The following is a 23,023-nucleotide window of genomic DNA, read 5'->3' as shown; positions in this document are numbered from 1 at the left end:
CCTAGGTATGTGTATATATGTTATCTGTAACATATATAAGATATTATATATTAATATATTTCCCGTTTAAAATGGCCAAAGTCCATAATGTGAGTTACTCTACGTGTAGAAGCAAAGAAATATTCTTTCAAGTGGAGCGGCAGTTTTGCTGAATAATCACGTGTGAATTTAGGGGCGGGCTTTTGGCAAGCAATTTTTTACGAGTATTTACTACAAGGTCTACTCCAGAAGATTAACCATCCCAGTCCTTCTGTCAGTCTCCGATGTCATGCCTGGTTAAAAAAACCCCAAACTCACCTTTTTTTTCGATCGTCAGTCACCCTAAAGAATGGCCGAGCCTTTGGGGAACGAGTTGGCGTCCGCAGCTGCAAGGGGGGACCTAGAGAAACTTACTAATTTGTTGCAAACGAATGTAAACGTCAATGCCCAAAATGGATTTGGGAGGACTGCGCTGCAGGTTGGTATCCAGAGAGAGAGAAAATATTTCATCACTGCTACCTACGTGACCCGGGTTGCTGAAAGACAACGTTCTAAATAGGCTGGTGTAACCAAATTTCTGTTTTTTTTAACCTAGTTGGTTGCCATATTTTATAACTTTGGTGGCTCTAACTCCCTAAAATGACGTACTTGAAATACAACTGGCCAAAAACCATTATTTTAAACGGGGATCATCCTCAATATCAGATAGACTGCGAGTTTAATCAGTTTTATTATTGGGGGAAGGGAAAGGAAGGCAAAGAAAAGGTTGGCGAGATGAAAAGAAACCATCCTAGCTGGGCACTGTTTCATAGATTTGTAAACACATACGTATTATTATTTGAGGTTTTGTGTTTTTTTTTTTTTTTTAAAAACATACGGTAGAAAAATACATGAATGTTCTCGATTACTTATTCTGGAGTGGATGGTACTTTTCCTTTATACGGTGTTTGTGACGAATGACCTTTCTGCATTTGGACACATGCTGCACAGGCACTGAGTACCTTTTAGATGTACATTAACGGTTAGACGAGTGAGTTAGAGTTCCGTCTGAATCACTTGCCTATCCATTCATAATTGAGGCTGAATAAAAATAGTATTTTTAGACCGGACACTAGTGGATGAACTCAAGATTTCATTTCGGAGGCTATAGGCTTGTATGTCCTAATTTACAGTATTTTAGATTTGGAAGCAGTAGTTGGAACTGATCCAACCGCTAAATATTGGAATTGGTTAATTTTTTTTCCTCTTAGGATCATCATAATGATGGTGAAAATATTAGAATACAGACAAAAACGTGAAACTGGCAATTTTTAACTAAGGTGAAATTCTGTGGTGTAGGGAAATGTGAAACTAGAGTCATAGTTCTGTTTTGTTTTTCTAAGTTCACACTTTTAAAAAGCATGTCTCTGTTTTAAAATACGAACTACTGTTCACTTCTGAAATGTTCTTTTCAGGCACTGTGTTGTTTGTGACTGAAATCCAGACACTTACTGGGTCTTTGGCTTAAAATCAAAATGCAGGATCTGGAAAAGAGGAAATGCTTGTCTGAACACAATAATCATTCTTATTTTTCTGTTTCAGTTAAACTCAAGAACTATACGATGATCCTTGCACTATTATTATTATTATTATCATCACATAGGTAGGAGATTGTGTGACACTGCAGGCACCTTTATAAAGAGAATGAAATAACTTGTATCGAAACTTCACACAAACTAACTTCTGTGGGAAATCAGGAAACGTTTAACCAAATTTTTTATCCTTAAAATTAGGCTGAAAAATTCAGTTGCGCTGCAATAAATATAGGGCTTTAAAAAATAACAATCAACGGACTTAGCTTGAGAAATATTGTACACAGTGGCATACCACACAGCTATCTTAAACATAAGCATCCATCTGATAATATTCACTTTTATTGCAGCTTAATCATCACCGATTTAATGAACTATAACACCAGTCAAAACAGAGTTGTCTGTCTACTTATTTTCAGTACGCATAAAACTGAAACATGCTGTGGCTAGGTGACAGAGATCAAGAATATTGTCAGTCAACATTTTCAAATATTGTTCACTCGGTAATGAACCGGATGAAAGTGAAATTGTATTCTCCTATGCAATTATGCTAATTTAAACAACTACTTATAAATATTTTCCTCTGCACTTTTTCTTTTTGATGATGAGTAGTCATGCAGGCCTCAGATATTGAGTTTCCAGTATGACCTCCTTCAGGTTTGTTCCACAGATCTCTCTTACTCCACCCCCCCAACGTCCCCCACCCCAAAATTACAATGTCACTGATATTTGAAGCCACAATTGTATCCTAAATCCGACTAGCATTACCTTTTATATCACACCGAAGTTTTAGGGTGCGCAAGGAATCGAGGATGGGCTCCCCAAAAGAATAACAGCTACGCCTAGGATTTACCAAACAATAAGAAAAAAGGGGGAAAAAGAGGACGATGCCCTCACTTATTTTCCAGAGGTATAGCCGTACCTCTTACAATCTCTATCCAGAATTGAAAGGGATGGCAGGTAATGTAAAGGAAACATTCAGTTATCTCTTATCATAGATAACTTTCCCCAATCCCAACTCTATCCTATCCTATAACAATATGTATTTTCTGTGTGCCTTTTTCACAAAGCTTAATCCACATTTACTTTTCAGTAACAGCAGGTTTTCAACACATGCCGTGTAGAATTTGTGGTGACTAGTGTAACTGTAATCCTTGTTTATGCTAGTAAAAGAAAGCTTCTTTGCAAGATTTTCAAGATATCGGTTGAAAATTTCTAAAGAAGTAAAGAAGGTATTTTTCCCTTATCTGATGTTGATAATAAATTTGTCTCCTGCTAGAGTAGGTGAATACTTGGTCTTGAAAAAAATATAGACTGTAACATGAGAAATTATAAACGATCTATCTTGTTTCATTCTTTTAAAGACTGAAGGGACAGAAGTTCCGGCGAACTTTGGGGTCAGGCCAAGCCCCTCAAACCCCTAATCAGAGATGTCCCTGTGCTCAGTTATAATAGCTTAATGATGTGATCAAACAAGGTTAAAGAAATAAAGTTTTACTTAACAAAAAGAATCATTAGGAACACTGATCGCTCTTCTTAAGAGGGTTATTTTTAACAACATACATTGACAGATTGCTTAGAGAGAAATTCTGAAACTGAGATAAAAATGTTTATTTTACAAGAACGTATGTGAACTTTAAGTCATCGCTCTTAAGTTCTCCATTTTGGGCAGCACACAATGAAGCACAGATCTTGCAGAAAACGTTGAAGGTTTATTTTCTTTATATAGAGAACTATGGCACATTTATACGGTCAAACTGACATTTAATGATAAGAAACAGACAATTTAAACACTTATGGGAGAGTTTATCCTACATTTTGTGTTACTGGAAGCATAAATATCAGAGTCTCAGAAAGTCACCCACCTTATACTTAACGAGTTTAAAGAAGTTAATGAAAGTTTCTCAATGTTTATGATAAGTGAAACCGAATTATATATAGATTTTAGCAATGACAAAGTTGAGACAGAAGGCAACATTATAAAAAAGCATGATAACCTCAATATTCCACACTAGCTCATTTTGATATTAATCTCCTGTAAGATAGAAAGATATTTCACACTGAAAGAATAAACTTATTCGTAAATTTACTGGGGCTAGTGTAGAAATGGGAAAGTTAAGTTTACCCTCACATCAATTTTCTATCGGGGTCCCTCTGCAGAGGTAAAATAGCTCTCCAACAGTGACAAAGCTCAAATATCAAAAGGAAGATTCTAAAACGAGTGAAACAAGCAGTTCTAATATTATTTGGAGTATTAAACTCTTATTTTTCCTCTTTAGGTAATGAAACTTGGGAATCCTGAAATTGCCAGGCAGTTGTTAATGACAGGTGCTAATCCTGATCTGAAAGACAGTACAGGGTTCGCTGTAATTCATGATGCAGCCAGAGCGGGTTTCCTCGACACGGTGCAGACTTTACTGGAGTTTAACGCTGATGTTAACATTGAGGATAATGAGGGAAACCTGCCATTGCACTTGGCCGCTCAAGAAGGCCACCTCCCAGTGGTGGAATTCCTTATTAAGCGCACAGAAAGCAAGGTGGAGCATCGGAACAAGAAAGGAGACACTGCCTACGACTTGGCTCGGCTGTACAAGAGAAACGATGTAGTTAAACTAATGGAAGGCAGCACTTTAAGTGCAGAAGCTACAGACATGAATTAAATCAAACACGGACAGCTTCTTATTTGGACATTAAGGCTTATAGCCCTTGTTTTTAATAACATTTATTACGTTTTTCTTTTCTTTTTAAATAACTAGTGCAAGTCTGGTGAAACTGCAAAGGTGTCGATTTTCTCGCAAATGAATATATTTAAAAATCACACCAATAGCATTTTCCTGCACCTGCCATCCGCATAATGATAGAAAAAAGACAACATGGACATATGTTGATCGCTTTTGCTTAGTCCCTGCCGTGTATATTTTTACACTTTCTTCGTTTGGTTTAGGTCACTAGTACTAAAACAGATAGATGCTAAAATGCTTTATGTTTCTGACATTTACGTTTTAAAAATGTTTTACTGTGACGTTTTTTCTTAAGATCATGCCTAGCAATTTGAAGCACTGCTTCTGACAAAACAGGATGTTAAAGGGTGTAGCCTGTGGTTCAGGCAAAGCTTGGATTAAAGGACGTTTGGCCTGTAAGGACAGCAGGATGGGCCCTATAAGTGTTAGGAAATAGCTGCATTTGGACACTAATAAGAGCTTGTAGAACTAGGTAGTTTGCTTTCTAAATTGAGATTATACTTTTCTTTTTCACTGTATTTAATCTTTCACAAATCTGCTTCTGAAATTGATGAACAGAAACAATGTAAGTGGCTTTTTTGTTTGCCAGAGGTTAAAACAGCTAAGTTTGGTTGTTAGTGTTTTCTGTGCACTGAACCAATGCACTTTCCTAGTTTCAAAGCAAGCAGCAGACAACCGTTGTCAGAGGAAAGAGTATAATAAGGCTGTGATACCAACAGAGAGATCCTAGTTTTCTGGTCACTCCACAATCGAAGAGAAGGTAGACGCTATTTAAGAAATATTTACTTTCCACCAACTTTTTATTTTAATTAACCATTTTACTATAGCTGCATCTCACAAAACGTGGATATTTGAATACAATGGAATTTAGAGGGTATCACGTTTGCTTTTAATATTATATTAGCGCTTGCACGTGAAACGCAACACAAGCCTGAATATTTTAATTGACAATACGGTTGGTAGTATTTCGGAGACCCACAGTCACTTACCATCTGATGCTGCGCAGTGCTGAGCCGTTCTGCTTCCATGAATGCAATGGGCGCTGACGATGCTCAGCATCTTGTGGGATTGAGTTTATTGTCAACATTTTATACCGTGTTATATGTGTTAGTTGTTTGGCAGATCAGCAGTTTGAACTGCTTTATTTTTAATCTTCTAAACATTTTGACTGCATTAAAGAGATGGAATCAAATCAATGTAAAATGAACACATTTACAAATATCAACAAAATAGCATTGAAAGGGGGAATATACTTTAGATACGATTATTTTAACTTTTCAGCAAAGGTTTTATCCCCAGAATCAATAACCATTGTTTGAAAATACAAAATAATTTTTCAGAAACTGTTTATCATGTTTACTATGCACTCGCTGTCACATTGCTGTGTTCTTGATTAAAAACCTCTCTGACAGATGGAGCTGTGTGCATTTATTTTCAGTGTTATAATTTTTGTTCATAAAGAATCTGTAAATCAACCCCCTAAATAGGACGGAGCATGTGGTGCGCGTTTTATGAAAGAATTACACAATAAATTACACGAAGATTAGTAAAATAAACATATTTAGAGTTATTAAAACCTTGAAGTGCAATTCACAATCCGATAGGGTTACGTGGCCACAAACAAACCCCTGCTGGTCCTCACAGACTGGCCTTGTCACTTTGCCACTCCGCCTAAAACATTGCGTGATGTCCTCATTAGTTTTCCAGCTTTACAACTAGTCATTCACATTATTCATCGTTACACTGTACAGCTGAGTCTCCACTAGGTTTTCTCACTTTCTCCCCCACGGCCACAGGGAAACAGTCTCTAAATCTGAAGGCAAACTTCATCCTTGCTTCTAAGTCATCTGCTAGCCTAAGCTACATCTCCCTCCGGAGCTCTATAAGCCTCCAGTTTTAATTTAAACCGAATCGGTGTAATTAGTTCCTTACTAAAAACAGCCTCGGCTCCAAATAAAAAATAGTGGCATTCATTGCAAGGAATATGGCTGAGTTACAACGGACTTCAGACCCCTTTTTATAGATGGAGGGTGTTTTCTAACGAGACCAAGCTCTAGCTAGCAATGTGTATAAATAATATACAAAAGCACTTCTCTGATTAACGTTCATTTTGTCTACTCTGACATTTCAACTGTAAACAGTTCTTTAATTCCCAGAAAAAAAATTGGAAATTAAACTTCTCATTCTGATACTTCTAAAATACTATTATTTTCCTTGTTTTTACATCAGGAAGTTTACAATAACTACAAAACAATTACTGGAAGGTGAAGACACATTTTTGTTACCATAGTGGCACCCTATTCAGTCTAGTTGGAGATAGCATCCGACTTGGGGAAAGGGGGTTGTCAGTGTATCTTTTCTAAACAACTCTAAAGTTTAATGAGCATAGACAAAAAAAAAGGCTGTACATTAATAAGGATCCTCATATTGAAAAAACGTTGCTAATTTCATGTGGTTCCAGAAATGACTTGTGGTTCCCTACCAACAAAAACTAGCGTTAAAAATTTCCACGTTTGTGAATGTATCAGTTTAATATTTACTAAGATCCAAAATAGTGTAGTGTACAAATTAGAACGAAATAATATTGAGATAGTTTATTGGGTCCTGCTGATAGAAGCAGAGGTTAATACAGCATTTGAGGAATGGGGATAAACAACCGTAGCACTGAGATGAGCACACAAATGGTAACAAATTCAGCAAGCACAGACTATAATGAAAAGAGCACAAAACAGATAACTAACTATACAGGGATAAACAAAGAACGGGCAATGTACAAATACAACTGGGGGTGGGGGGGCTGAGCCTATCCAGAAGGATTACACTGCTTTTAGCAAGGTTGCTGGATTTGGCCTTTGTTTTGCAATTGACTTCAGGACAGTGACAGTGACTGCTGAATTCCATCTGAGCCAGGACAAATTTTGAAGTGTTGTATGGAACCAATATAATTACAACTATTTTAGCATCTTTGAAATAGAATGAAATAACCAGTTTTATGTCCTGAGATTAACCGAGAATGAACTGTCCAACATTAATGCAGATAAAGAAACCCTTTATGTGATTATGCTGGAAAGGTACAGAATAAATTCTTAGCATTCGGCATATTAACATGAATTCAGCATCCCTATTAATATAGTAAAAGACTGCGTATTTAACTACATGAATGAAATTTCTTCCTATGGTAATCAGTGCAACTAGAGGAATGAAATAAATGATTTATTCTATGGTGGGATAATAAATGAACTTAATATTAAGTGCCAATGCAAGGTTCATTAATGCAAAGTCGCAAAAAATCATTGAAAAATATAATTTTCAAGCTTTAAAAAATATACCGCTCAGAAAATTATCTAATTGTAAGAGGTTTGGGCATATCACTGAACAACTAAAATCAGACATACATTGTTATTATTTACTTACTAAACTGGTGAAACGCCCACCAAAAAGCCAGGAAAGGAAAAGCTTCTGTCTTTTGCTTTGTAGAGACTGTTGTATTTTACATGATGGAGGGGGAAGGGGGTGAAGACATTTCTCACCAAGGAACCAGAAGCCAGCCTGAAAAATCTGCCCCGCAAGAAATGCGTTCAAAATGTCGGCTTTGCTTACAACCCCCTCTAGAGAGAGTTAGCCAAAGTCGGGTCTCAGAGGGGTACCCTGGCTGACCCCAGGCCCCCTGGTCTGCTGGGGAGGTCTGGGCAGCCCTTCGGAGCCCCGGGCCAGGGCAGGCCAGCAAAGCCGCGGGGGAGCGGCGGGGGCAGACGCGCAGCTCCAAAACCGTTAGCTTTGCTTCTACGGTTTCTTTTCCCTTTCTCTTCCTGTCCAAATATTTTAAATTTCCGCGCCTTAAATAACAGTCTGATTTCTTTATTTAGTTTCCTCCGCGGGCCTTTCTGCGCCTTGGTCTCAGCCCCCCCATGCCTGAGGGGCTCGGCGGTCACCCCTCTCCCGCACGCCGACCCCCTTTCTCAGTGGGCTCCGCAAGCCAAGCGGGCTGCGCCTGCAGCCTGAGAGAGCGGACGGGGCGACCCCAGCCTCAGCCACCTCCCAGGCTTCCAGGCAGCTCCTGTTTATTTCTCTTGTAAGCGGCAATTCATTACTTTTTTTTCCGCCGCGGAACAGAAGGTGCTGCGTCCGCGGTTTGTAACCCTGATGCCTCCGCAGCAATGAGTCGGGTGAGTATTTGAAGGGGAAGCTGTACATGCGGCGGGAATGCTGATGACACTGGGAGGGTGCAAGTGTGACTGCTGCCCTTCCTTCTGCAAGTTACAAAGCCCTGGGCATTTGCGAGCATCTCCCACTGTCTCCTCTCGGACGCTGGGTTCCCACCCACCTACCCCCAGATTTCGAGGCAGCAGAAGCATCTCTATTCAAGGTACCCTTTATACCACATAGAGGTAGTAAAGAGATGGATTTGGGTTCAGGTTTCCATAGAAGTGGGGACTGACGTGTGTTTTCCTGTTCCTGGTTTTCAAGACCTTCCATGATGTGCTAAAATCATCTGCCGCCGAATGAGAAAAATATTCCCTGTTTCTTAGTCTCTTGACCAGAAAGTGAAAGAATCGACCTTTAGAAAGAATGTTAACTCTATTTTATTTGACTGTAACCAGACGTGCCAAATCTTCCTCTGGAGAAGTAACTTCCATGGTGCTGCAAGATAAAATAAACCTCTGGGGTGGCACCCACAGTAATCTCCTTAGTATGATTTTAACCGTGGAAGAAAGCTACAATAATAAGGCTTCTCTTATTTAAAAGGACTATAACTACAAACTCCCATGGATAAATTAAAACGATAAACGCAGGTTCTACAGTCTGTGCTTTTAAGACTATTTGAATCACCTTCTTTAAGGAAGGATCATTCACATTTTCTGCGAAGTTGGTCTTAATAAGCAATCAGGAACACTTTGGATATTTTAAAATAATCTTGACTTTTCAGTGTTGCTTCCAGTAAAAGCAAAGAAGTAATATGAGAAAACTAATCATGGCACCTGCAAAAGCACAAGTCAAATGTATTTATTTTGTCACCTGTGCTGTAAAATGGCTTCAGAACCATATAAAGACACAAAATGAATGGAGAAAAGGCGGAGTGTGAGGGGGATGCTAACTCAGCTCTTTCAGTACAGATAGGACATTAAGTTCACTGATTCAGCCCCAAACCCACTTTATTAGTCTATCTAGTCAGCTCTAGCCAAGTAAGTATTGCTGCAAAGAGGCACTGTTCTCCTTGAAAAAAATATGTAAAGAGTATAATCTGCTTTTCGGGTGGAAGTAGAAAACCACTGAACCTGATTACCAAATGCATTTCTTTGTTCTCCTGTCAGTAACCAGTTAATTTCTACACTTACAAAAAAATTAGCAAGCTCACTACACTTAGCCAATGAGTAGTTTTAATAAACTTATTTTCACATTAGAAAGGACTAGATATTTCTGTGTTAGTGTCACTAAGAGGTTAACATTAATTGATGGCATTTGAAAAGGTTTTTCTTTAGTAGATAGTGGCTAGAAAGATGGCCCTGTTCCTTGCTCACTACATCCTCAAAGACAGAAATTCAGGCAGACGTTATAATTTTAGTTCATTCCTTAATAATGTTACTATCAGCAAAATGATATTTTAGTCAGCTTTTGTCCACGCAAATAATTAAAACACAGATAATTAAAGAGCTTTCACACTTATCTTTGTACAACACAAACCACAGTAAAATGCTGTGTGGAAAATTTCTTTTCAGAGTTTAAACCTTATGAAACTTAAACACATCACACATATATTCAGAAGACAGGGCAGGCCTGACTGAAAGCTTTTACCAGTCTGAGTAAGGATTGCAGTTTCAGGACTTAAGTTATTAACCTCTCATTTACTCCCACATTATAAGTGATGTAAACAAGTCAGTTTGGGCCCAGTTCATATCAAATCAAGAACATTTGCTCTCAGGTATGCTAATATAAAGGGGATGTAAAATCATTTCAAATGCCCTCAATTCTAAAAGAGATGTAAGACCTTAATATGTTGATAATTTTAAATCATTAACGTTTGCTTATATTTAGTGATCTTGAAGAATATGTAGCTGGGATTTTTTTAAGTCACTGATGATTAGTAGGCCTAGAAATTGAGCTGCTGGTTACAAATGTTATGAAGATTTCAAATAGGCCAGATTTTTTTTTAAATCCATGAATAGGACAAATAAATTCACTGGGCAACAATAGATATAAGTAACTAAAATAAAATGCAATGATGCCTAAATCTGAATATATTATGACTCCAAAGAGCATATTTTTAAACATATGAACTGGGTTATTTTACTTTTCTTTACTAATGTATGTTGTATAAACTTCTTTTAACACTTTTTTTTTCTTTTTCATCAGTTTATGATCTGTCAGTTATTTTTTAAACTATTTGTCTCCTGGCATCAACAAAAAAAGCAGTGGCTAATATGATGCATATCAATTTTTCCTGCTTCTTTTTATTTCAGCTTTATAAAATAAGTGCAGTGTACTAAAGAAGAACTAAACTACACTGTCATATGGTAACAATATTGACAACAGTATGGCTATGGGTTGAAATGTACAGAAATTTCCTTCATGCATGAACATTCTAACTTGAAGAAGCATATTGCTTTGTGTAAAGAAGGTGGTAGATAATTTAACTATATTCATTTAATCTAATTAGAGGCCTCTAAGGCAAATAAAACTGACTTTTCATTGTGGTATGTTCACAGAAGTTAACTGAAAAAACATTGCATCCACAAAGCATAACATGACCATACTATGTGTGATACTAATTTGTTTTTTAAAAATTGGGTGAATTTGATAATTGTTAAATACAAGAATTAATAGCAAGGCAGATTCTGTGTAAACTTCTTGCACAATACTGCCAGTTCACTGCAATGTACCTGCAATTTCAGGGATCAGCAGAGACAGCTAATTATGCCAGATTGTGTGGTGGTTTTGAAATATGGACCAATATCTGTTATGAATCAGTTATAAATTTTTTAGTAAGGGGATAATTCTGAAATACATTAATTTATGCTTTTGAGCCACCAAAAGTTCTATATACAGGCCTAAATCAGTATATGCAACTCCCAATTACAGTACAAGAACCATTATTTGTATTGCTAAAGTACATATCAATAATTCCAATTTCTGACAGTCTTGGAACACTGAAACTCAAAAGGAAACTGAAGCACTATGGACAAACCCCTGCAGAAAGTATCTGTGGCCTTTCAGAGGAAAGGGGAAATTATCTCTTTAGCTCTGCTGCTTGTGGGGGAGAGGTGAGTTGTTTATGTAAATCCAAAATCTGAGCACTCATGCTGGACTCAAATTCCCTTTCCTTCCCCTTTCTATTGCTGGAACTGTGAAATCTCATGAATATTTTTGTACTTCTAGTGGCTGCAATAAACCTACTATGTAAGATTTCCCACTCAACCCTACCCCTAAATTCTTAATTCCCCTGCATTCCAGTCAGGCTAGCTCTACTCTAGTCTTTCTGGATGCTAGTGGGGGAACATCAAAAGCATAGGAGACAGTTTTTCTGCTGTCACTTCTGGTGCCACAATGGCCTTCAGCAAGCAGGAGGAGCAATTGCAGGGACAGTCCTGCTCGTCTGTGAAATGGAGCATGCTCAGTTGCTGTGGGGATGGTGCATTCAGTCTAGTCAGTATGTAGACATCCTTGTATATGCGTTGCAGAGAAGCATACAGAGAAATGTCATTAAATTGAGTGTAGGCACCATCAATAGTTTTAAATTACTTTAAATATTTTAAAATAAATTTTGCTGAGAGATTTCTGGTTAAAGAGGATGCATTTCAAATTGTAAGCAAATTGAAGATTTAGTCACAACATTATAGGAGGCCTGAAAATTAGATTTATAAATGTTTTGCTTTATTTATGGAGCTGCTACTCTGTATACCGACACAGAAAGCAAGAACTAATTTGTTGCTATAAAATTTAGCAAGCCTCCCCCCAAGATAAATCCAGAGTTGAACTGATTTATAGCTTATCAACTACTGATCCATATTTAGAAAGAACAAAACTTTGGGTTATAGTTTCTTAATATGGAACAGGAAGTTCATGAAGAAATTAATAATTCTGTATTTGGCACAGGGATTGAATAGCATGCAGTAAATCAGGCATGCGGGGAATGAGGATAAAATAAAATATTTAATAGCTGCTCATTTTATAAACGTCATCATCCTATCTTTCCTCCTGCACCCCATTCTCTCTGCTCCTATCCCCCGGGGTCTTGTTCCTCCACCCCCTTTACTCCTGTCCATTGTTCTCCATCCTGGTTCCTGCTCTCCTTCCCCACTGCTTCTATCTAAACCTCCCGCTCATAACAGCTCCTGCTCATAACAGCTCTTTCTCTGTGCCTTTTCCCTCTCCCAGCCCCTGGTTCCTGCCCCCTCTCACTCTACAACTATTCACCCCTTCATCCACATGGTCCTGCTATCCTTCCCCTCTGTGCTATCCACCCCCATTCTCCAGCTTCTGCCCCCTCTCATTCTTCTCCTAACTACCCCCACCTCAGCTTGACATACTTCTCACAAGAGCAGTGACAAGTGCTGATGACTGTTGGACTGATCATCGCCTTATTTGATCCACAATGAAAATTCAGATCACTTCCAGTCATGGTCAACAGCCTCATGCTGAGGCTGAAAACATCTGCCCTCATTATAATAGAACTTGTGGTTCAAGAATTGGCCTTATTAGCCACCTAAGGCCCCATAACTCCCATGGAAGATGATCACACTCGGTAACGAGTGATCACCCATCATCATCATCACACACCCCCCAGCTCCTGAACCCTAACCCCTTTTATTGTTATTCACCCTTTGCAGTTCTCGTCCCTCTCCCTCTCTGCTGCTATCCAACACCCATCATCTACTGGTCCTGTCACCTTGCTTCTCCTCACTCTCTGTCTTCTGAAACTTCTTCTCTCCCCACTCCCTTTTTCTTATCCTCTGCATTCAAATCGGTTTCTAGCTCCTTCTCCTCCTCCCTGCCTGGATGCCAACAGGGAAGACACTGAGAGCACAAGAGACAGCCTCCCTGATCTCAGTTCTGGTGTCCAGCACTTCAGCAACCCCTGGCAACCAGAAAGAGCAATTGAAGGAAAAATCCTGCTCATTCCCTACAGCCCCAGGTTGAAGCATGCTCAGTTGGTCTGTGAGAAAGGTGCATGCATAGTCCAGTCAACACATAGGAGTTGTTAGAGGATGAAACATGGCCAGAACAGAAAGAATCTTTGGAAAATTTAGCTGCCAAACTGGAATAAGTCTGTACTGAACATGTACAAACAGATTTTTCAGAAGTTTATAATCTTGCCAAATTTGGGCATATTTTCACAGGAACAGCAAAAGGCACATCCTTGACACCATGGTGATCCCCCACTAAATTCAAGTTCCTCTTCCAAAGCATGGAGATGCTAAAGACTCTCAAAGAAATAGTGGAAGATTTTGTTTTTAATATGGTAAAACAAAGTCTCTCCCCATTCTACCTTAGGGTGACCAGATAGGAAGTGAGAAAAATTGGGACGGGGGTTGGGAGTAATAGGAGCCTATATAAGACCCCAAAATCGGGACATCTGGTCACCCTACTCTACCCCTACCCTCCCTCTCTAATCTTGATCTTGGAAATGGCTAAATTATTCTAGTTAAAATTTAATCACACAAACAACAAGTCAGCCTAAGACAGACACCTGGCCTGGAAAATTTCAGTCCAGAGTGTTAAAATTTGCCAAAGTTATAAGCAACAGAAAACAAGATTTTGTATTGGAAAGTGAATATAAGCAGCATTATGAACTCTGCCTATACTGTGAGAGAATTTAAGCCATTTGCACTGAATTTTTTATTTGTTAGAAACTTCTGTTGAAACAGGTGGAATCTAGGCAAGCTTTCCATTTTTATGGGAAGCGGTCTCTTTAGAAACTAAGAAGTACAAGGCAAAGTTTACTCTCATGGAGGCATCAGTTACAACTTCATAGATTAGTGCTGATTTACCTCTTTGTAAGGTAGAGTGTATCCTCCCCAGATTCACAGTACTTAGTCTCTGAATACAGAATGAATTTTCTAAGAATTTGCAAGCAAATCAATTAGTTTATGAGTTGAAATTATTAAAAACTTGATTCTTTAAGGCAATTTATCATCTATACAGTGCTTTTTTATCCTAAATTACCTTAATAGTGGAATAACACAGGCTCTTCAAAATTTCTATGTAATTAAAACTCTTTGAAATCTTATGTATAGACTATATTTGAAGAAATTAAATTGTAATTAAGCAACGTTATTAATCGTCATTGTATCTAATTTTATGATTATACAGCTTACAATTTTAATTGTGCCATGTGGTGACACCAAGAGGGGTAAAATATGAAAAACCAACCTAATGTCCTTACAAATCCATTTAATTGATTCTACACATTAAGATGTGACAATCACAAATGTATGGTTATTGGTTGATGTCATTACAGGGCAGAGATCAGGTTGTTTGGGTATCTTAACATGTTTAGATTTCTTTTAAGTGTATTTTGAATTTCTAGTTTGCCATGCTTAGTTTTGAGATAATTACATCTTTTTATTTTTTTTTAAACCCTTAAGTACTGATATGTACTCTGACCTTAACTCCCATTTTACATATTTTTTTATCTGGAAATTAGGAAAAGATCTATTTTAGGCTGACTATCAGGTAAATATGCCTGATAGCATGATCTACTAGATTGCAGAATAGCCTCTCAAGGGAAAAGGTGAAAGCTCCATCGCACAAAGTACCAAAAACTAGACTGGACAAAGCACTGGAAAGTGTACTGTACTTAACACCTTAATATGTAATTACTTTTCAGGGGAACGTATTAGATTAGCTTCTGAACAAGTAATTTTATCTTTTAATATCTAGATTACCTCTCTAAAGCGTGAAAGAGCTTCAGACTCGCATTTCTGCGAGGTCTGTAATTGTCACTTGAAAGACCCATGAATTAGGTGGCCAAAGTATGGCACCACCTAGTGGTGTAATTGTGATATTAAGCCTACGATGAAGTAAGAAAAGGATTTTGAGATTTTAGGCTTGGTTGATTTTTGACCCTAGTGTAATAATTTCACACTGTTTATGACACACATCATGTAAAATTGAGTATCTCAAGCATTTGAGGAAAAATAATGCTTCCTATGAAAATACTGGACCTTTTATAATTATTTACTAACATACAACTGAAGAATCTCTTTTTAGATAGTGTTCCAAAAAAGTTGCTTGTCTTTAGTTATCTTATCTAAATGGAAGAAACCACATATTTTACATCTACCTGTTGTCAGTAAGGGAGACCAGAGAATTTACACAGAAAGACTGAATGAACATCTTTGTTCAGATTCTTCCTCAAAAACTGTGTAACTTTCAATGAGATTTTGTCTCTGAAGCTTTGGAATGTCGTAGAGAGCTTTACAAAGGAGGTGGTTAAGAAAGTCTATCTTTTAGATTTTAAATGTTGTGATTGACTTCTTGGATTCTATGAATTTTAGGATATATTTGGGACATCTTTATCTTCCTCCTCAGAGAGGAGTGTAGTAAAATAAGAACTACATGATATTTTGTGAGCAAAGCTAGTGAGCAAACTGAAATTTTTTCTTTGGTGCTGGCAAAGTCCTCTATCTTATCTAAATTACCTTATCCCCTTCCCTGCAGTATCCGAGTGTCTTCCAACTATCTGAAAACGGAAACAACAACCTCTCTCTTCCTTCCGTTCCTCCCAGCTTTTAGGAGAAATAACTTTCTTCATTCATAATTTTGTTATTGATGTGTGGGTGAGAGGGGGAGGGAGGAAGCAAAAAAACACTTAGTGATGGGAAGGCAAGTAAAAAAAGATGAGTTTTGCAGCATTTAATTCTGAATATAGTAAAGTCTATGGTTATTCTTAGACTCAGTTTTGTGAAAGTTTTGTCTTCCATGTTTGCGAGCCTCCCCAGATTGGTCAATTAGTTCATGGGTCTAATGGAACATGCCTGTTGTGGTAGTTCCTGGTTGTGGTGACAGTGGTGAACACTCAAGTAGCTTGGACCATTTTCCATGGAGAGCTTTGGATCTGAGGGAAGAGATCTTACATTAGACTCTATATACAATAGGGAGACAATGAAAAGCGCATAGTTTTTAGGTGATGTACTCTCACGTGAACCCGTGTTGTTAAACTGACAGACTGGTACCTTTTGTACCAATTGTAGCCTTTTCAAGTTGTGTGGTTTCTATCATAGAAATGAGTTAAACATATAATTAAGAATAAAGGTTAACAAATACTTGGCCACTCTGGCCTTTATGGAAAAAGCATAATCAGCCTTGAATCTGGTGAAGGATTGGTTTTTATAGGATCTTTTAGGCTGCACTTAGAGTTTCCCTGTGACAGAGTATGAGAAAGAAACTCATTTCTCTTTATGGTGGGCAGAACTGAGGACTACTGACAGGTGGGATTTGACTCCATTTTCTCTAAAGGCCTTGTATAACATACACACAAGCCTTTGATCAAGATCTTGCAGGGGCAAAGAAAACTGTAGCACTGACTGAAGTTTACCTTATTAGTTGCATGCTTACTACATCTTTGTTGGCCTTCAGGCCTACCATGCATTTCATTCCAGAGGATGTACGGGCTAGGAAAGGAGCCCAAACATTGCTGTTACTCAGATATATACCTACAATAGACTGTATTAGTGTTTCTCAAGCTCCCGCTTACCTAGGTCCTGACCTTGCCATACAACAGGGAGTCTGGAGCATGGGCTGCTTACACTACCCTGTCACGCAGGTCCCTGTGGATGATTGGCTGTAAGCTGGGAATGATTCTGCCCATTTCCTGGGCCCTTAGAACAGGTTCTTTCCAACTTGTGCAAAGAAGGGAAAGTTCCAGGAGATCCTGAATGGTCAGAGGTCTGCTGCAGAGCAGTCTGAATTCTTATAAGATAAGTAGAATTCCACATTTGATGTTTCTGGCTTTTCTGATAAGTCTTTCAAACATTTTGGAAAATAAAAATGCAGGAGAATGAAGCTGCACTGTCTGTGAGGCAAAGAGAGAACTCACCTCCACAGATGAGACAGAATCAACCAGAAAGATTATCTAACTGGCTTCTCACTATTGTGGGGAATGAGAGGATTACAAACATAATAAATTAGAATGTAGAACAGTTTTCCAGCACTAAATGTGAATTTTTGGAAAGTTAAATCAAAAATAAAAACTGGAGAATACGGCGGCCTCCCAGACAGAATCAAAGGGTAAGATGCCTGCTTGTTTGCTAAAACAGTGGTTCTCAAACTTGGGACGCCACTTATTCAGGGAAAGCCCCTGGCAGGCCAGGCCAGTTTGTTTACTTGCCATGTCCGCAGGTTTGGCCGATCACAGCTCTCACTGGCCGTGGTTCGCCACTCCAGGCCAATGGGGCTGCAGGAAGGGCAGCCAGCATGTCCCTCGGCCTGCGCCGCTTCCTGCAGCCCCCATTGGCCTGGAGCAGTGAACCACGGCCGGGGGAGCCGCTATCGGCTGAACCTGTGGACACGGCAGGTAAACAAACCATCCCGGCCTGCCAGGGGCTTTCCCTGAACAAGCAGCATCCCAAGTTTGAGAACCACTGTGCTAAAAGACTAAGAAAAGAGCTCCAGGTGTTCATTAGGCCTGACCCAACTAGTCCCGCCTCCTCAGGCTGAGAGGCAGGTATTTATGGCACAGGTGAATCTGGTCCTATTTCTCCTTACAAGAGCCAGTCACCCTGACATGTACACTCAGCATTTCTGACATGACTGTAAACGGATTCTTATATTTTAGCTGGATTTAAAATGTTAGGGTCTAATTTGTCCCTCAGGAAAGCTAAGGGCCTTTCTATCTTTGCATATTTGGAGGGGGGAAATATTTATCTTGATAGTACAATTTATAGTATTGTACTTGCACCTGTCTCTTTGTTTATACTCTTCAGACTATTCATTAAAGATGCTGAAATTTCTAAGTTGAAAACAAAATTATGGCATTATATCTCATGGCATCATCAATCATTGCTTCAGAAATATGTTCAGAGAAAGCTATGCCAAAACATCTTTACGTGACTCCATTTGATATTAAAAATGGATCAGATACTAATCCTCATTATTTCATGCAGTTTAAAGATAATTTTTTTCCTGGCATCCAAACTTGTTGGAAATGTCTAGTCTTATTTGGCTAATAGAATCAATCTGTACTCCCTATGTGTGATCTGAGTCATATCTTCTTATTTTAATGATAAAATTATTTTTTTACTCCAGTTAGCACTTTAGAGTCCATACACATATGGAATAGTAAGCTGCATTAATTTTTTTGTCTTATGCATCATTGTCAGCTATGTTCAAGTTATGGAAGCTTTATTATGAGTGATGACATGTAGAAAAAATACTACCTCTCCCAGGATGTTTTTGCAGTGCTGAGAGAAAAAAGTCAGTTACCTTTTTTGTAACTGGTGTTCTTCAAGATGCGTTGCTCATGTCCATTCCATTGTGGGTGTGGATGCTTGCCACATGCACTGGTGTCGAAAGTTTTTCTCTCAGTGATATCCGTAGGGGACCAGCTCTGGCGCCCTCTAGAGTGGCGCACATATGCCACAGTATAAGGGGCGCTGCTGGCTATCCCCACCCTCAGTTCCTTCTTGCCAGAAACTCCAACAGTGGGGAAGGAGGGTGGGTTGTGGAATAGACATGAGCAACACACCTCGAAGAACACCAGTTATGAAAAAAGGTAATTGTCTTTTTTTCTTCAAGTGCTTGCTTACATCCATTCCATTGTAGGTGACTCCCGAGCAGTACCATCGGAGGTGGGTAGGAGTTCATGGATGTGTCGATTCCAACACAGCTCTGCCAAATCCAGCATCATCTCTTGCTTGCTGTGTGATGGTGCAGTGTGTCGTGAACATGTGTATCGAAGACCACATCACAGCCCTGTGATAGGGACATGTGCCAGGACGGCACCGAGGATGCTTGAGCCCTAGTCGAGTGGGCCTTCACTATAGGTGGCAGCTTGGCCTAAATCAGCTTATAATAGGTCTTGATGCAGGTGGTGATCCAATTCAGAATCCTCTGCGAGGACACTGGGAGACCCTTCATCCTGTCCACTGTTGCAATAAAGAGCTGGGTCGATCTGTGGAAGGGCTTGATGTGCTCCAAGTAGAACAGTAGGGCATGTTTAGCCGCCTATCCTCATTGGTTGAGTGCGTCTCCGGACAGAACACCGGGAGGAAGATATCCTGGTTGACATGAAAAGGGGACACCACCTTACACAGGAAAGCCAGATGAGGTAGCAGCTGGACCTTGTCCTTGTAGAATACTGTAGACGGAGGCTCCGAAGTGAGGGCCTTAATCTTGGATACGCGCCTCACTGAGGTAATGGCTACAAGGAAAGCAAGTTCTATGACAGCTGGGAAATGGAACAAGAAGCCATAGGCTCCAAGGGTGGGCCTGTGAGCCTAGAGAGGACCAGGTTGAGATCCCATTGGGGAACCAGGTCTGGACCAGCGGGAAGAGCCTTTTGAGGCCTTTTAGGAACTGGATAGACATATCATGCGAGATCACCAATTTGTCCTGGACACATGGATGGAAGGCCAATATAGCTGCCAAGTGCACCTTGATGGAAGAAAGTGCAAGACCTTGGTGCTTTAGATGGAACAGGTAATCCAGGATGGACTGCAGAGACGACCGGGTTGGGGAGATGCTATGCCCCAACACCCAGCAGGAGAACCGCTTCCATTTTACCAGATACCTGGTTAGAGAAGGCCTGTTCCTCTGGGTTTAGCCATGCAACAGCCAATCCGTGAGGTGAAGAGAGGGAATGTTCGGGTGCAGGAGCCAAACACAGTCCAGCGAGAGTAGGTCTGAGCGGCTGGGCTGTGGCCATGGAGTATCCACAGCCAGATCTATGAGCGTGCCGAACCAGTGCTGGTGAGGCCATACTGAGGTGATCATAATGACTCGCACCTTATCACTTTTGATTTTCGATAAGACCCTGCTGATCAGCGGAATCGACGGGAGTGCGTACATCAAATCCTCCTGCCCATGACAGGAGAAGGGCATCGGAGAGGGCGTCCCTAACGAGGCCTTGGAGAGACCAGAACTGACGACACTTCCTTTCTGTCTGGTGAAGAACAGGTTCACTCAGGGAGCCCCCTACTTCTGGAAGAGTGGAGCGATCAATTGTGGTGAGAGAAAAAGGACCTGCTGAGGCGATTTGCCAGCATGTTCCAGATGCCAGGGAGATGCAAAGCTTCCAGGTGGATCGCATGGTGGATGCAAAAGTCCCACAGGTGGAGTGCTTCCTGAGAAAGCTGACTAGCGTGGTCTCCTTTGCCTGTTGACATAGAACATTGAGGCTGTGTTGTCCATCAACACTTGCACTACTCAACCGGACAACTGTGGCTGGAAGACACTGCAAGACAGGTGGATGGCTGAGCATTATACATAATGCCAGCTCTTCTGGAGACCGTGTCCCCTGGGTCCCCAGCACACCAAGATGTGCTCCCCAACCGAGGTCGGAGGCATCCGATATCAGGGAGACCGTGAGCCATAGACTCTCAAACGGCACTCCTTCCGGCACCAACCTTGGGTCAGTCCACCACTGCAGAGAGGTAAGTACCTTTGGCAGGATCGTGATGACCTTGTCCAGGTGATCCCTGGATGGAAAATAGATTGTCGCAAGCCACAATTGAAGGGGCCATATTCTGAGCCTCGCATGGCGGACAACATAAGTGCACTCTACCATATGCCCCAATAGTCTGAGGCAGACCTAGGCCACAGTGAGTGGATGTGTGGAGATGCTGTCAATGAGATCCAACATCATCCTGAATCTGTCCTGTGGCAGAAATGCTCTGGCCTGGGTAGAGTCGAGTACTGCTCTGATAAACTCTATCTTTTGGAGCAGGATTAATGTTGATTTTTGCTCGTTTTTCAACAGGCCCAGGGCTTGGCACATTACTTGCAGCTCAGTGACACTGCATCCTGGGTCCTGGAGCAGTCCTTGACAAGCCAGTAATTGAGGTAAAGGTAAGTCTGGATACCCTGACATCTGAGGTAAGCCACCACTACCAACATACACTTGGTAAACACCCTTGGGGATGTTGCTAGGCCGAAAGGGAGCACTGCAAACTGGTAGTGAGCGGTCCCCACTATGAAGCGCAGAGAAGTCTGTGCTCATGGAATACTGATGTAAGTGTCCTTCAAATTGAGGGTGGCGTACCAGTCTCCCAGATCCAGGGAAGGGATGATGGAGGCCAGGGAGATCATGCAAAACCTCAACTTCTTGAGATATCTCTTGAGGCCTTGCAGGTCTAGGATGGGCCGGAGACCCCTCTTGGCTTTTGGGATTAAAAAATAGAGGGAGTAAAACCTCTTTTCCCTTAAACGCAGTGGGACTTCTCCCAAGGCTCCCACCTGCAGAAGGCCCCACACCTCCTGTGTGAGCAGATGCTTGTGAGAAGGGTCCCTGAAGAGAGACGGGGAGGGGGGTGCAAGGGCGGATAGAAATAAACTAGAGGGTATATCCCCCTGCTACTGTGCTGAGGTCCCACTCGTCCAATGTTATAGAGGCCCAGGCAGGGAGGAAGGGGGACAAGTGGTTGGAAAATAATGGGGGAGCAGGATCCAGGATCCACGCATGAAGGTCGCCCTCGAGCGCACCCTCAAAATGCCCACTTATCACCCTGTTGGCTACCGGTGAAGCTCGATTGAGCAGAGGATGCTGGCTGGTGGCCTTGCTGGCGCTTATAGGCGTTGCCCTTCTTATGGCAGTGCTCCGCTTGAGGTTGACTTCCAAACCTCTGGGTCTGTTGCAGCTTGAACCACTTCCTAGCTGGCCATAGGTGTACAGGCCCTGAGAGGGCAGGGTTGTCCTGGAGTCTTTCAGACCATGCAATTTTGTGTCTGTTTGCTCAGAGAACAATGCCAGGCCATCGAATGGAAGGTTCTGGATGGACTGCTGAACCTCCGTTGAAAGGCTCAATGACTGTAACCAGGACGCCCACGTCATGGAGTTGGCCATGGTTCGGGCCTCAGAGTCTGCCACATCTAAGGTTGCTTGGAGGGCTGCCCTTGCCACTGCTTTGCCCTCTTCAAAAATAGCCAGGAATTCCTTCCTGGATTCCTCTGGCAGCAAGTCTGAGAACTTGGCCATGGAATGCCAGAGGTTAAAATCATAGTGACCAAGTAACACCTGCTGGTTGGCCACTCATAGTTGGAGGCTGGAAGTTGAACAAACTTGTCTTTCAAAAAGATCAAGCCTCCTTGCCTCTTTGTTTTTTGGTATCACACCTGTTTGGCCCCATCTGTCACGCTCATTAACTGCGGACATAACCAGAGAGCTTGGGGCAGGATGCATGTACAAATATTCATACCCCTTAGCGTGGACATAGTATTTATGCTCTGTCTGCTTGGAAATGGGGACCAGTGATGAAGGCACCTGCCACCAAAGTCTTAGTAATTTTTGCCACTCCCTTGTGCACGGGCAGTGCTACCCAGGCAGGGACTGCCGAACTTAATACATAAAAGAGGAAGTCTGAGGGCTCTGCCAACTCCTTGGCTTCAAGCCCCAGGTTTGAGGCGACCCTTTTTAAGAGCTCTTGATGAGCCTTGGCATCATCCTGAGGAACTGGGTGAGAGGGACCCGTAATTGCCTCATCAGGCAAGGATGAAGAGTAGGTGGGCACCATTGGTTCTGCCACCTCCGTCGCCTCCTGCATGGGCACCTCCACTGCGGCCGAGTTACCCTGAGGGGTC

At 41.0% G+C, this 23,023-nt stretch overlaps 1 protein-coding gene and 1 long non-coding RNA gene across 4 annotated transcripts; both read left to right on the top strand.

Annotated features, from left to right (window-relative positions):
- Positions 1–56: 56 nt before the first annotated feature.
- On the top strand, positions 57–5,704 carry CDKN2C (cyclin dependent kinase inhibitor 2C). Its single transcript, XM_050961692.1, has 2 exons — positions 57–457; positions 3,830–5,704. Exons 1-2 carry the CDS (start codon positions 329–331, stop codon positions 4,208–4,210), a joined length of 510 nt encoding a protein of 169 aa, XP_050817649.1. The 5' UTR covers positions 57–328; the 3' UTR covers positions 4,211–5,704.
- Positions 5,705–8,164: 2,460 nt separating this feature from the next.
- Positions 8,165–22,485, top strand: LOC127055092 (uncharacterized). 3 transcript variants are annotated; one of them, XR_007775401.1, is made up of 4 exons: positions 8,165–8,457; positions 11,427–11,550; positions 21,207–21,295; positions 22,184–22,485. It is a non-coding gene; the product is annotated as an uncharacterized LOC127055092 (long non-coding RNA). The 3 variants fall into 3 exon arrangements; XR_007775400.1 differs by lacking the exon at positions 11,427–11,550; XR_007775399.1 differs by lacking the exons at positions 8,165–8,457; positions 11,427–11,550 and adding an exon at positions 8,497–8,657.
- Positions 22,486–23,023: the final 538 nt, after the last annotated feature.

The sequence above is a fragment of the Gopherus flavomarginatus genome, chromosome 7 (assembly GCF_025201925.1).
Source record: "Gopherus flavomarginatus isolate rGopFla2 chromosome 7, rGopFla2.mat.asm, whole genome shotgun sequence".
Lineage (NCBI taxonomy): Eukaryota > Metazoa > Chordata > Testudines > Testudinidae > Gopherus > Gopherus flavomarginatus.
Note: the sequence above shows the minus strand (reverse complement) of the source record. Positions and strands in the feature narration are given on the sequence as shown.